The following is a 14,539-nucleotide window of genomic DNA, read 5'->3' as shown; positions in this document are numbered from 1 at the left end:
TTCATTTTTTGAACGTGTGTACATACTGAAATCCCTTCTTGATGTTTACAAGCCATCAAGGATTTCACAATCTCGAACCTTTCTTGCCGAGCCTGCTCTTTGAACATTTCCTTGAAATGTTCATTTACGTCGTACGCACCAAGGCCCTCGAAGCTCTTTTGGACCTTTCATCGTAATGCTTATTGTAAGCAGCCACTTACTCTATAGAGGCTTCATCATCTAGTAATGGGAGATCTTCGTCAAGGTGGTCCTCATAGTACGAATCCACTCTAAATAGTTTGAACTAGGGATGGTCAATGGGCCAAACCAACCCGAAGACCGAAAACCTAAAACCCGAAATTCTTGAATTACTTCAACCGAAAACCGGACTGGTTAAGGGTGTGTCGGTTCCGGTTCCGGGTTTCGGTTTTTTTTGGATCGAGTTAACAAAAAACTGTACGTTTAACAAAAAAAATTAATTTTGAATAAAAAACAGCAATTTTTTATAAAAAAAACTGCATTTATTAACAAAAAACAACACTTTTTATAGATAAATAAATAAAAACTAGGCTTAATTAACAAAATAAATTGCACTTTTATAAAAAAAACACTTTTTTTAAATAAATAAAAACAAAAAAATGCATTTTTTTTATAAAAAACAACCTTTATTTGTAAAAAACAACAAATTATAACAAAAAACGACCAAAAAACCATTTTTACCCTTTGTTTCCAGGCCGGTATGGGTAAAAACGCATATTCCGGATATTGTCAACCCAAAAACCGATTTTTGTTAAAATTTAAAACCGAAAATTGGCCCAAATGTATTTCCGGTTTGGTCTAGGTTCGGTCTCCCTTGAATCAAGGAGTGAGGTGGAGGAGTGGAGGAGGAGGAGGAGGAAGGTTGTCATTTTCGTTTGACATCTACAAACGAATGTTTAGTTAGTTTAATTTCATCCTTAAAATAATTTTTTAACCGTAAATGAATTATTATTAAGGATATGATCCATATTTGGCTTCACGGTGTGTAAAGGGATGTCGTAAACACACCACAAAGTTATTTAGGTAGGCCATATACTTTGTTAGTTTCAAACTCTTTGAAACTCCTAGATCATTTGAGATCCATTGACAATCAATGGCATGTTTATCTCGGATTCCACTCATCGCAATTCTATGATGGGGATGTTATGGATCATAGAATATATGATAAATCAACCTGACGCATATTTGGAAGGTGCATGCGAAAGTCACTTCAGGTTCGATCCGTGTATAGAAGGCGATCCAGTTTTATCTATTGAATACGACCCAATTTGGACTACTAATGGTTGTGAACCAAGTTTCACTGTTGATGGTTGTGATCCGTTGCGACTGGTTGCGATCGATCGCACCCAATTGTATTATTTGAATGGTCGTTACGAATACGACACCGTTTTCATTCACTTGTGGGTCGTAGTGAAGAGGAGTCCGGATGCGAAGACGAAATTAGATGTGAAAGCGACTTCCAGTCCGGGGGAGTTAGGATGCGTACGCGGGGTCTCAGAAGACTAAGAGTCGCCTCGAAAAAGTCACGCCACGGAAGCTGAAAATTCCTTTTAATGTTGAAGCCGTTTTTCTTCTTTATTCAGTATTTTGTTAGTTTTAATAAGCCATTAATTGGCAAACTTAATTAGTGTCTTTAAAGTTATTTATACTGTTATATTTTGTAGGCTATATAAAGCCGTTGTCTTTCAATTGTAAGAAAAGAAGTCGTTGATGGAAATATAAAATTGAACTTGTGTTCATTCGATTTGTTGTGTACAATTCAAACTTTGATCTTTATTAGGATGCATCTCCTGATTTTGATTCCGAACTCAAATCAATAGGTCTTGATTTGTTTTCACTGAAGTTTCAAGCTATAGGTCTAGTTTGATCTTCATACTATCCGATTACTTTGTCATTGTTCTTTGTTCTAGCTGTTGTTCTAGTTTGTGCTGTTATTTCGCTGCAAATTCAATCCCAAGCTCTAGTTCTCTTATCAATCATTGTGTTGGGAATCTGAGTCGCGTTGTGGACTTTTGGAGAGGTCTAAATACGCATCAAATGGTATCAAAGCCCCAAGTTCCTGCGGGGGTGTGTTAATTTGTTGTTGTTGTTCTTATCAAAAAAATCCAGTCAAGATGAATTGGGATGATCCAAAGTTTCTTCGTGTTCTTCGTGAAGCCATGAAGGATATAGTTGAAGAATCAAGTAGAAGGCAGCCTAGGCATGAGGACTTGAAGGTTACAGAATTACCTAATTTCATAGGAGGAACCGATCCACAACGTTATTTGGATTGGGAAAAGAATATGGAAAGAATATTCGAGCTCAAGGGCTTGGATGATGTTTAACGTTGCAAGTATGCGATTGTGAGATTGCATGGTGAAGTGTCATCTTTGTTTGAAGGATTAAAGGCTAAAAGAAATCGAGAATGAAAAAAGAATATCGCTTTTTGGGAGTCTTTGAAACGCAAAATCTGGAAGAAGTATATGCCAACCACCTACACGAAATCTGTCACACCCCAAAACCGGAACGGCGGAAACGTTCTGGGGTGGAGGACGTCATGTTTAGTATCACAAGACATGCATTATAGTAAGCAAAGTAATGAACAACCATTTCATTAGAAAGAAAGTGTTTACAAAGTGTGTGTTCACAAAACATAGAACACATAAGCAAATAACAAACAAGACTTGAAGCTATACTGCACCATCTTCTGAATCCCAGTGCGAGTACCTGTCTACTAGGCCCCTGAGAATACAAGTTATTTGAAAGAGTTGATCAGCAATTAAGCTGGTGAGTTCATAAGACTTTAGTGATGTAAGTAAGTTGTAAATTCTGTTTAGAAAAGTTCGCCTGTTCCTCTCAGGAAATCCTATATTTCCTACGTTGATGAAAGATACGTAAAAATGATTCTACAATCCTTTCTACGAGTACTAAATGGATACAAGTGATATAAAACTCAGAGTAAACAAACAATCGACTGTGCGCATCTGTCCTAACTCACAACCAAACAAGGAACAGGAAGTAAGGCGGATAGCATGCATCCCATTGTTTGTTAGATCATTGTTGTATATAACTCTGGCGTGTTCACTTGTTACTCGTGGAGTTAATTGTAATGGTTTCTTTATATTTAATGATAAGATTCTTTAAGAAAACCCTTATTTCTTATAATAAAATGGTGACCACAGTGATTACTCCTATAATCACTTAGTTTATACTGGCTATATATGATCTAATATCGGATAGAGAGTTAATTGGGTGAATCTGCCCTAAGCCCACAACCAAACAAGGAACAGGAAGTAAGGCGGAAAGTACACATCCAACTACCTATTGGGTATCAATGATATATAACCATGCAGTATAAACTAAAGTATTATAGATTTAATCACCTAAGGTCCTTTAAGTTTATCCTGGTTTAATAAAATGGAATAAACCCTTAACTGGTAAGTTTCTAGTATTGTATACCAAAAGTTCTGATTTGGAAACTATATTCTGTACTAGAAAACTATGCATTGACTCTGTGTCCTATGACTTGACCCATACCTGGTACCCTTATGATGACTCAATGTATACTGGACATATATATCTAGAATCGAATAGATAATAGACTGGGTGAATCTGCTCCAAGCCCACAACCAAACAAGGAACAGGAAATGAAGCGGAGAGCATACATCCTATTACCTGTCGGATCCTATTGATATATATGTATCCTTTGATGTATACATTAAGGAATCATAAGGTTAGCATTATGGCCCTTTCTACTAAACGTAGCCTTCTACCAAGGCATCAAATGTTATGTATGTTTGTTTCTTGTATTAGTGTGTATTTTTCCGAGTGAAACTCTCATTAACTAAATATAGTTCATACATTAATGAATATGTGAGAAATTCACAAAGTAAATGTAATAGGGAAAATAATGTTTTACCTCAGCAGTGACACTGCTGGCTGTAAAGTAATAAAATACCGACTCCATGTAGTATTAAATGTACAATACACCTCGGGGAGTCGTTTTGTAATAAAATACAGACTCCAGGTGGTATTAAATGGACAATACACCTCGGGGAGTCTTTTTGCCTTTAATCTCAAGTTAGTTAATTAAAGGTTTAAATGTGAACTCGTATGTAACCATGCTGATCGACGACTGAATAAAAGATGACCCTCCGGTGTCATATGTAGTGAGGTGACATTTGTCACCCATTGGCCTTATCGGCTGGGACTGTAGCTAGAAGTCAGGGTGTGGGAGTGTCTGTCCTGTATAGATCTATACACAAGATGCCCGCTCTCCCTCCAGGAGACTCTGGTTACAATATGATACAACACTGTATTGTTGTATCCTTAAATAGTGTGTCACATTAGTTTATCGTATAATAGTGTTTGTATAGTAATTCTTAGTGTAGTAATGTTCTCTCTGTACTAGTGTATAGTATACTCTCTTGTATAGTGTGTAGTGTGAAATGTTTCTCAAAATAGTGTGTTCTGACTCATGTATGAACTGACTCTTTGTATGCTTCATTGTACTAGAAGTAATGAATAGTGTCTTCCGAAACTATACCTATTATAGTTTACTAGTGTTTTACTTGAACTGTTATTGAAAAGACTCATTTATCTACCAAGTTATGCTTGTACTTTTAAAAACGAAGTTTTGTGAAATTATAAAGTAACATAACCTTAAAAGAGTTTTTGAAATGTTTTGATAACTTATAAAAGGCATAAGCAATATTTTGAAAGATGTTTATAACAAACAATTACACAATTAACATTGTGTTCAACTTGTATTCCCCCCCCTTAAAACATTGAAAACAGTTAAAAGATTCATTACGGGGTATGAACTCACCTGATGTGGGTGATTCAAACGAACACGCACGTAAGGATGAAAAGTTCCACGAATGAAATCCCGAGACTTAACGAGTCCTAAATGACATATAATGGCATATATTGACATAAATATAGTGTTTAGAAGCAACCAATTGCAAGGAAACACCTTACGGGACTAGGAAACACTTTGTCCAAGTGTTGGAATCACATGTGATTCATCAAAGGAGGGTAGAATGACCCTCACATGAGTTTACGGCCATGGGTTTACGGCCCAAGGGAGTTTACGGCCGTAAACTCATGGTCACTCATGTATAAGTGCAAGTTGATGTTGGCTGGTGTGTTGATGTTGATTGCCCTTTATATAGTCGCTAACCAAGGAACTTTATTGAATTATTTTGTATCATCTCAAGTAAAGTCAAATTATTGACAAGTTCTGGTCCAAGAAGGCAATTACTATTAGCCGAAATATATGTCTTATATATTTCAGATTCTCTGTTGTATATTGAATGTATTTTATTGTGATTATATGTTCCATATTTAGTTTAGAGTTTCCTTCTTTTCCGGATGAATCCCCTATATATACCGATTCTGATCAATGAGAAAGGGAAATTGATTCCCAAAGATTTACATGGTATCAGAGCCTTGGCTCAATACCGTTTCTCCTTCTTCCTCCACAGCCACGAATGTGTAATTCTTCTTCCTTCTCTCTCTGAATCATCATGGGCGACAATTCAGATCCTAAACCCACTAAAACAATCCACCCCGTCTACACAGTAACAAAAATTCAGAACAAGGTGTGAATCCTTGATTTCACCAAGGTTACCTACTCGTATTGGGTACAAATGTTCAAACTCCATGCCAGAGGATACAAAGTCATTGCCCACATCGATGGTACAACACCTCCAAAGCCTACTGATCCGAACTATGAAGCCTGGTCAAAAATCGATGCTACTGTTCTTCAGTGGATTTACGGAACACTATCCGACGATTTCCTTGCACGATTTGTCGATCTAGAATCCACTGCCTCTCAAGCGTGGAACAAATTCAAGGAAATTTTCCTCGACAACAAAGGTTCTAGCGCTGCTGCCTTGGAACACGAATTCAACAACCAAAATCTATGTGCCACATCCTCTCTTGAAGCCTACTGTGCGTCTCAAAGATCTTGCAAGCTAACTTGAAGACGTGGAATGTCCTGTCACAACAAACCGCCTTGTTTTACACTGTGTGCGTGGCCTACCTTCCGAGTATGATCCCGTTGCAGCTTATATCAATAAAACCCTACCTACATGGGACACGGCGTGTTCTATGCTTCAACTGGAGTACCAAAGCCAGCGTGCTCGCGACACCCACTCACCAATCGAGGTTGCAGCCACCGTCAAACATGAACCGTCTCCCAATCCACCACCACGTCGCGACAGGACTACAAATCGTGGTTGCTAATCCCAACAGCGTAACCCTAATCGCAGATTCACTCCATTTACACCTCAAAATAGTTCTACCAACCAGCATCTTGTCCGATCAAACAACTCACACCCAAACAGTCGCCACAACCCGTCCTCAGGTCAACAACGACCACCCTGGTCTGCTTATCCATCACCATTTTGGGCTGCTCCCTGGTGGGACTCTCCACCCCCTGTCTATATCCGAATCAAAGCGGCTGGGCCCCTTAGGGAACACCTGCTGCTGGTTCGTCTCAACAATTCAACTGCCAACCACAAGCAACTCTGGTAGAAGTCAACCCATTGGAACCTTCTGAACTTGAGGCTTATTTTTTCCACTATGACTCTCAATCCTAATGATGACAACTAGTACATGGACTCAGGTGCCACCACCTATCTTACTGCGGGCGCAAGTAAAATCTCTACCCATTGTATTTCGTCTATTAACTCTGTGTTTGTTGGAAATGGTAATTATGTACTAGTTCTTGGATCAGGACATACCATATTACCCCACCCTACCAACCCTTTTCACCTTAAAAATATCCTTCACACACCTAATGTTGTCAAAAACCTTGTGTTTGTATGTAGGTTTTGTCGTGATAATTATGTTTCAATCAAATTTGACACATTTGGTTTTTCTGTTAAGGATCTCAAGACTGGGAAGCTCACGACAAGCCACAATAGCTCCGGGGATCTCTACCCCTTCACCAACCAAGCACACGCTCCAACTTTATCTTTTAATGTTTCTTCTACTTCGCCTATTTGGTACTTTAGACTAGGACATCATGTAATGGATTTTCTTCATTTTAATAAACACATTTCTTGCAATAAAGTTGATAAATCTTTTGTATGTCAATCCTGTCAAATTTCCAAACACAAACATTTACCATTCAAAGACTCAACATCCACCATTTGATCTTGTTCATGCCGACTTGTGGACTTCTCCCATCCCGAGAAAAACCGGTTTTAAATATTACCTCATCATAATAGATAATTTCACTTACTATACATGGGTTTTCCCCTCAAATTTAAATCAGAAACATTTGACAAAATAAATATTTCCACAAATTTATTCAAACACTATTCAACACTACCATCAAAACCTTTCAATGCGATAAAGGTGGTGAATTCGACAACCATCAATTTCATACCTTTGCCTCCACTACCGGTCTTCACATCCGCTTTTCATGCCCACATACTTCTCAGCAAATTGGCACTGCCGAACGCATGATTCATCACCTAAACGAACTCATGTTATCTCTCCTTACTCATGCATCCTTACCACCCTCCTTCTAGGTTGACGCCCTCCACACTGTTACCTACCTTCATAACATTTTACCCACTAAATTACTTCAAAACCGCACCCCTACTTCTGCTCTCTATCTTAAACACCCCACTTATGACCACCCTCGTGTATTTGGGTGTGCTTGTTATCCCAACTTAAACGCAACCCGTACACATAAACTCATCCCCCGTTCCACCGTGTGTGTCTTCCTTGGTTACTTACCCCAATATCGTGGCTATAGATGCCTTGACCTCTCTACGGGCAAGGTCATTCTTTCTTGACACGTCACTTTCGACGAATCCACATTCCCTTATACCATCATCAACAAAAATCACCTCATATACCCCTTCCATGATTTACTTTTCCAAGCCCAACCAACCACCACCCCACCATCACCCACCACCCCTACTGCTGCCTCACAGCCTGACGCCACCTCACCCCAATCACCACCAGCCACTTCTGCTCCAATATCCTATCCTCTCACTTACTCTCGTCGACCCCGTCAACCAGACCCCACCCCTCCGCCACCAGCTTCATTACACCCTATGACCACTCGCTTGTGAGATGGTATTTTCCAAAACCAAGACACCTTTTAACCTACACACCACCAACAACAATCTAATTCCAACTGTGTCCCCTCTTCCCAAGTCTCATAACCATGCATGGCTGATCCAAACTGGTATTGTGCTATGACTGATGAATACAAAGCATTAATACACAAAAATACATGGGAACTTGTGCCACTTCCACCTAATGCTCATGTTATACGATGTATGTGGATTTGTCGGCATAAATTTCACGCAAACGGGACCCTTGCACGTTACAAAGCAAAATTGGTAGTTAATGGTAAATGTCAACAAGTCGGAGTTGATTGTAATGAAACTTTCAGTCCCGTTGTGGAACCCAACACCATCCGTACCGTTCTTAGTCTAGCTGTGTCACGATCATGGCCAATCCATCAGCTAGATGTAAAGAACGTTTTATTGCACGGTGATCTTCAAGAAACTGTTTATATGTTTCAACCACCTGGATTCATGGACTCGGGCAATCCCAAACATGTATGTCGTTTGCACAAATCTTTATATGGGTTCAAGCAAGCCCCCCGGGCATGGTATCATCGGTTTGCCACTTATATCCAAAACCACGGTTTCAAAAGCACCAACAGTGACACCTCTCTTTTCGTGTTCCAACATGGCCAGAAAACAGCTTATTTACTTCTTTATGTGGATGACATCATTTTGGCAGCCTCATACACTTCCACTCTCCGATACCTCATTGATTTACTGTCTCAGGAGTTTGCCATCTCTGACCTTGGTCCTTTTCGCCACTTCCTTGGCGTTCAAGTTCAACACAAACATGGAAAATTACTTTTATCTCAAGAGCAATATGTTCATGACATACTCAATCGTGCTAAAATGCAAGACTGCAAACCATCCACTACGTCTATTGATACCAACTCCAAACTCAACGCCACCGCGGGCAACCCACTATCGGATCCTTCTCTTTATCGCAGTCTAGTCGGGGCACTTCAATACTTGACATTCACTCGCCCTGATATTGTTTATGCCGTTCAACAAGTTTGTCTTTTTATGCATGCCCCGCGTGAACCACATTTTAATTTTCTTAAACGCATTCTCTGATATCTCAAGGGCACCACTACACACGGACTCCACATTTCACCCTCCAAATCCACTAATCTTATTGCTTACTCCGATGTGTATTGGGGGGTGCCCCGACTCTAGGCGCTCCACATCCAGTTATTGTGTATTTCTCGGTGACAATCTCGTCTCATGGTCGTCTAAACGACAACCTACCATTTCCCGATCAAGCGTCGAAGCCAAGTACAAAGGGGTCGCAATTGCCATGGCTGAAACGACGTGGCTACACAATCATCTTCTTGAGCTACATCTTCCCTTACGCCATGCCACCATCATCTATTGTGACAACGTTTCAGCCGTTTACCTCGCCAAAAACCCGGTTCAACATCAACACACAAAACACATTGAAATTGACATCCACTTTGTCTGTGAAAAAGTGTGTTTGGGATCTTTGCGCGTGCTACATGTTCCCGCTGACTACCAATATGCCGATATTTTTACGAAGGGATTACCATGTCAACTTTTCACCCGCTTCCGCTCCAGTCTCACTATCCGACCAGCTATAACTTCTGCGGGGGAGTATTAGCCGAAATCTATGCCTTATATATTTCAGATTCTCTGTTGTATATTGATTCTAATCAATAAGAAAGGGCAATTGATTCCCAAATATTTACAGTTACGAGATGTCGATGGTTTAAGCAGCGCATGTTCACGAGGTCTAGGCACATGGAATTCTCCTATGAGAGAAGTGATCAAACTAAGCATATTGTCACACAAGCACTGTTCATGAACCCTGCCGACTCACTGATGTGAGGAAGATGATTTGAGAACATGCATGATCGAGATCACCAATACTTTCTTCCTTACACTGCCATTCGTAATTCCCTTGAAGGATTATTATGACTTCAACAACATTGACACCCCTAGATAGGTCCTAGTTGAAATCGTACTTAAGAAAAACATAAGTTTTATGATTGTTAATATGCTTTTGGTTCATAAAATCTGAAGAAAAAAAAAAAATAGAAATGCATGACATGTTTGGTTCCAAGATTGACGAGTTTAGTTACATAAAGATTGTCAAATTCCATCCAGTGAAGGAAATATTTTTGGGGATGCACAGAATTTAGTTTCATTTTTTCTTTGTTTGTTACCATAAATATGATAAAAGTGTCGTATAAACCTATAATAAGTTGTATATGTTACATGTATTTGGTTTTTTTAAACAACAAACACTCATGCAATAAAAATAAAGAAAAGATCTACATCACTGATTTCATACGCTATTTAGATATACAAGATTTAGCTATTCTTTCAGAAGTACATTTGTCAAGTAAGGATGTGATTTCTTGGAGAAGGTTCTAAGTTTCTGGAAACCTTGTGTCTGAGAGTTTTGGTAGGGTGAATGGAGCATCAGATGGTGCTTGCTGATTTTAGTCGATACTTTGCCCATCTTATGATAGCAAATTTTCAGTGTCTATGAGGAAATGAGGTTTTCAATTTGTATCCTCGACCATAGTGTGGAAAACAAAACTTGGAAATGCAGTGGTGATGTCCCTGAATCAAAATATAAACGACATGACAATTTATTACTACAACAATATTAATCAAGAAAAGGAATATGAAGCTTTTTTTTTTTTAAAAAAAAAAAACATACACAAGGTAAGGAAGAGTCATGTTCTTCAAAAGGCCTGGGTTGCGTAGGGCAAATTCCTTCCATTCTTCTTTACAGATTTTACCATCTCCATCAGCATCAGCATCAACAAATGTCTGAAGTAAACAACCAACATCTCATCTATAATCTATTAGTATTAATTCAAACCAAAGTTGTAAAAAAAATTACATATTTACATGAGTTTGGGATTGGGAAAACTCTTACTTTGTCAATAATAGCCTCGAGAAGGTCATCTGATAACTTCACCTCGGATTCTGTTAATATTGCTATCAGCATCTGCTTCACCTATCAAAATATCATAACTCCGCAGTTTGTATTGACATTGTGTTTGGCATGCATGCATTGGACTGAGACTCAGACTAAATTACGACTTTTTGTCCCACCCAAAAAGGTGGAACAAGACTGCTCAACATCTTTCGTTTATGCAAAAGACGTGAATGCCCTCCTCATCATTATCATTGAAAATAACCCTAAAAAGCTTTCTAGGGCTAATTTTGATGATAAGGATCAGGAGGCCATTCATGTCTTGTCTGCTTCTGCTATATTACACATACGGACGAAAAGCATACTCACTTCTTCTCGCTCAATATACCCGGTCTGTCTCAGATCATATAGCCTAAAAGCAACTGTGGGAAATCAAAAAATTCACTAGGGATTGTTATTATTACATCATTTATGAGATATTAAATGTGTAAGAAATGATCGCTTCAATGTCTTACAGTTTATTTTATCTTCTATAGGCGCATAGGGATGGAAGACACTGAGAGCATGGACAAATTCCTCAAATTCAATTACACCATTTCTCTTTTCGTCAAAAAGGTCAAAAACCTAGAACAAATTCAAATAAAAAAAAAATAGCAATGTACAAGAAAAAGTGAGTATGCATGCGCTTTCGAAATGTTAAGACATGAATGGTGGAAATATAAATTAGGACTATATGCAAAAAGTAGCAATGTACTTTCGTAGATTACCTTATTATAGCATCCTACTTCCATTATTACAGCATTGTATTTTGAAAAATCTACCAAATATAGCAATGTCATCCAAATACAAAGCAATTTCCATTGCTACAATAGGTATATTTTATTATAATTGGATAGATTTTTCAAAGTAATATGAGGGTTATTACTTTTGGTTTTGGACATCCAAAAAGGTTTGTAAAAAAAGGAAAAACGTAACACTAAATTCATGTATAGGATAGATAAAATATAAATTTTAACGAAGCATTTACCCGATCTAAAAATAGATTCTCGCCTTGAGGGGTATTAAATAGTGCTAATCGGAGCTCTTCCTACACAAAAGTAAACATGTAAATATTAGCACTGCACAACGATTCAATAAGCAAGCATAACACTAAGATAGAATGTTGATATTAAAATATAGATTAACCAATTTTATGCCTACAGATGTCTATGATGATACATAAAAAAGTTTTAATATCAAATTGAATTTGACAGGCAGCCTTGGGATTGAAGGAGTGGCAATGAAGTAGTAGATATAATGACAAATGTTAGTAGCTAAAATAACAAGATGAAGTAAAATGCAGGCTTAAAATGAAACCTTGTGTATCAATCCATCATCAATAATTGAGCAACTCAAGCTCTTAAATAGTTCAAAAAGTGCTTCCACTTCATTGATACTAACTGCAAAAAGGACATAGATAAGGGGTAAATGATTTTCCATGGACCCTTTACAACTATTAACATGTTGGCCACATGATTGCTAGTTCTATTTCTATAACACGATGCACATGTGTCCTCAGTACATATTATTCTAATCATAAAAGTAAATTGCACATTAAAGCCACTACATTCATTACCAGGTCATTGTTTAATCCCTAACCATACAATTCTAGTATGTTCTTTGCACAATAAATATCATTATATTCATAACAATAGAAATTAGGGAGGAAAAGGCATGCTATGAAGGTAGTATGTTAGATCATTATTGTCCGAAAATTTAAGAAAGTTTCAAAACAGCTGATTCAATCTTATGAGTTATGACAAATACTAGCAATCTCATGAAAGAATAGTCTATTTGACCTTATATACATCAAACTATATGTCCTTTAGCTAAATTAAAGCTGAAGAAGAAACTCAAGACGCAACTTCTAGAAAAAACAGATTTGGATCAAAACTACAATTCTGAATCACAGGAAGATTTTCACCGCAGCAGAGTAACTCAAAGGGAGTAAAGCTAAAAGAAATAGAGTCCAAGCCCCTTGATTTGTTTTCGTGTTTTTTCTTGTCGGATGCAGGAAAATGGTTTCTACCATTAAACTCTAACGGTTTTAAGTAGTGAAGCTAAATTAGGTAACAGCAGGAGCAAAAAATGTACAATTAGATTCGGATGCAAGGCGAGAAAGCTGATGATGATCAAAACGAAGCTTCTCAGTAGTGCTACGATTATCCGATTGAAAATCAAAGCAACCAGAGATGGCGAGCAATAGGATTTCAGCTATGGACATAAATGGTACGAAGGCAGCACACAGCTTCTCTCCAATGGTTAACGAGCTCCATCTCTGATGAAAACAAAAAATCATCCAAAAACCAAATTTCAAAACAGGGAAAAAAAAAGCTAGAGGGATCTGTACCGATGAATCATTGGGTGCGCTCATGATGCCCTAATGCGAGATTAGTAGAGCCTCTTTCTATCCAAATGTAGGGGAACATCGAGAGAGATAGAACGGAATTGAAGACTCGTTTTATAATGAAACAGAAAAGGGGTTAGAGTAGAGCTGGCAGAAATGTGGCTTTAATGAAGATTTATATATAGCTGTATTAAGCAAGGATATGTATCAGATGATAATACAACAAAGGTGCAGAGTGCAGACAAACCAGATTGCTATTAGTTACAACAATGGTCCTGGACTATCTTCTAATTTGCAGTTTCAGCACAACAAATGTTACTATCAATATAAATATAAATTTATTCAATGATTAAATGTAATCTATGACCAATATGTGGAGACTAAAATAAGACATTATGCTCTTTTGTTAGCTAATATTATCATTTCATCTATTAATAATTATCATATAATAAACATTATTTAGTTTGTTTGCAATAAATGAATTTTAAATATTCTACTTGCAGTAAAAAAGATTAAATTATATGGCAAATAATAAATTATAATGATTAGATAAAAAAATGTTTTCTATCGAATTTGCAATAGAAGACTTAAAATATGGAGAAAATGTCACTGTAGCACAATGAACTTATGCGTTTTGTCCAATTTGACCAATTATGTTTTTTTTTTATTTTTTTTTTGCGCAATAGATCATCTAACTTTTACTGTACATGTCAATTACGCCGTTATCGTTAGTTTTTAACCATCCCTCCGTTAACCAGCTATCTAAATTACAGGAATGACACCTATGATTTAAATTTTTTTCGTAGTTGGTCCCTTACCAGTTATGTTTAAATTACACGACCAAAACCGACACATTTATGAAACTCTAGGGACCAAAGTGTAAATTTCTTATCTTCTTCCGCGTTAAAGCATAACTAGAAACTAAAGAATTCCAAGAGACAATATCTCAATTATCCATTGATTCAAATAAAGATTAGGAGTCCAACATTTTTTGTATCTCCTACCAGACCCAAAACAACCGGAGCGAATTAAGAAGAATGCGATGTCACCCCTTAAGAACGTCTCCATGTCAGCAAAGTTGTGGATGTCATTTTCGCCATCGAGATTGGCGTCGTCGTTGAAGATTAGGAACCCAACTATTTGCCTATC

General features: G+C 37.7%; 1 protein-coding gene across 3 annotated transcripts; it reads right to left on the bottom strand.

Annotated features, from left to right (window-relative positions):
• Positions 1 to 10,287: 10,287 nt before the first annotated feature.
• Positions 10,288 to 13,561, bottom strand: LOC145114892 (calcineurin B-like protein 9). Of its 3 annotated transcripts, none has more exons than XM_079051010.1 (9): positions 13,394 to 13,561; positions 13,138 to 13,321; positions 12,361 to 12,443; positions 12,032 to 12,091; positions 11,520 to 11,628; positions 11,374 to 11,426; positions 11,005 to 11,076; positions 10,783 to 10,895; positions 10,288 to 10,682 (listed from the first exon to the last, which is right to left on the bottom strand). In XM_079051010.1, exons 1-9 carry the CDS (start codon positions 13,415 to 13,417, stop codon positions 10,622 to 10,624), a joined length of 759 nt encoding a protein of 252 aa, XP_078907136.1. In that variant the 5' UTR covers positions 13,418 to 13,561; the 3' UTR covers positions 10,288 to 10,621. The 3 variants fall into 3 exon arrangements, with proteins under 3 accessions (XP_078907136.1, XP_078907135.1, XP_078907137.1); XM_079051009.1 differs by having other exon boundaries at positions 11,005 to 11,085; positions 13,394 to 13,560; XM_079051011.1 differs by lacking the exons at positions 12,361 to 12,443; positions 13,138 to 13,321 and having other exon boundaries at positions 11,005 to 11,085; positions 13,394 to 13,559.
• Between the last annotated feature and the right edge of the window lie 978 nt (positions 13,562 to 14,539).

This window comes from Lactuca virosa, chromosome 5, assembly GCF_052849685.1.
Source record: "Lactuca virosa cultivar CGN04683 chromosome 5, Lactuca_virosa_CGN04683_v6, whole genome shotgun sequence".
NCBI classification, from domain to species: domain Eukaryota; kingdom Viridiplantae; phylum Streptophyta; class Magnoliopsida; order Asterales; family Asteraceae; genus Lactuca; species Lactuca virosa.
The sequence above is the reverse complement of the archived record's forward strand: the minus strand, read 5'-3'. Positions and strand labels throughout refer to the sequence as shown.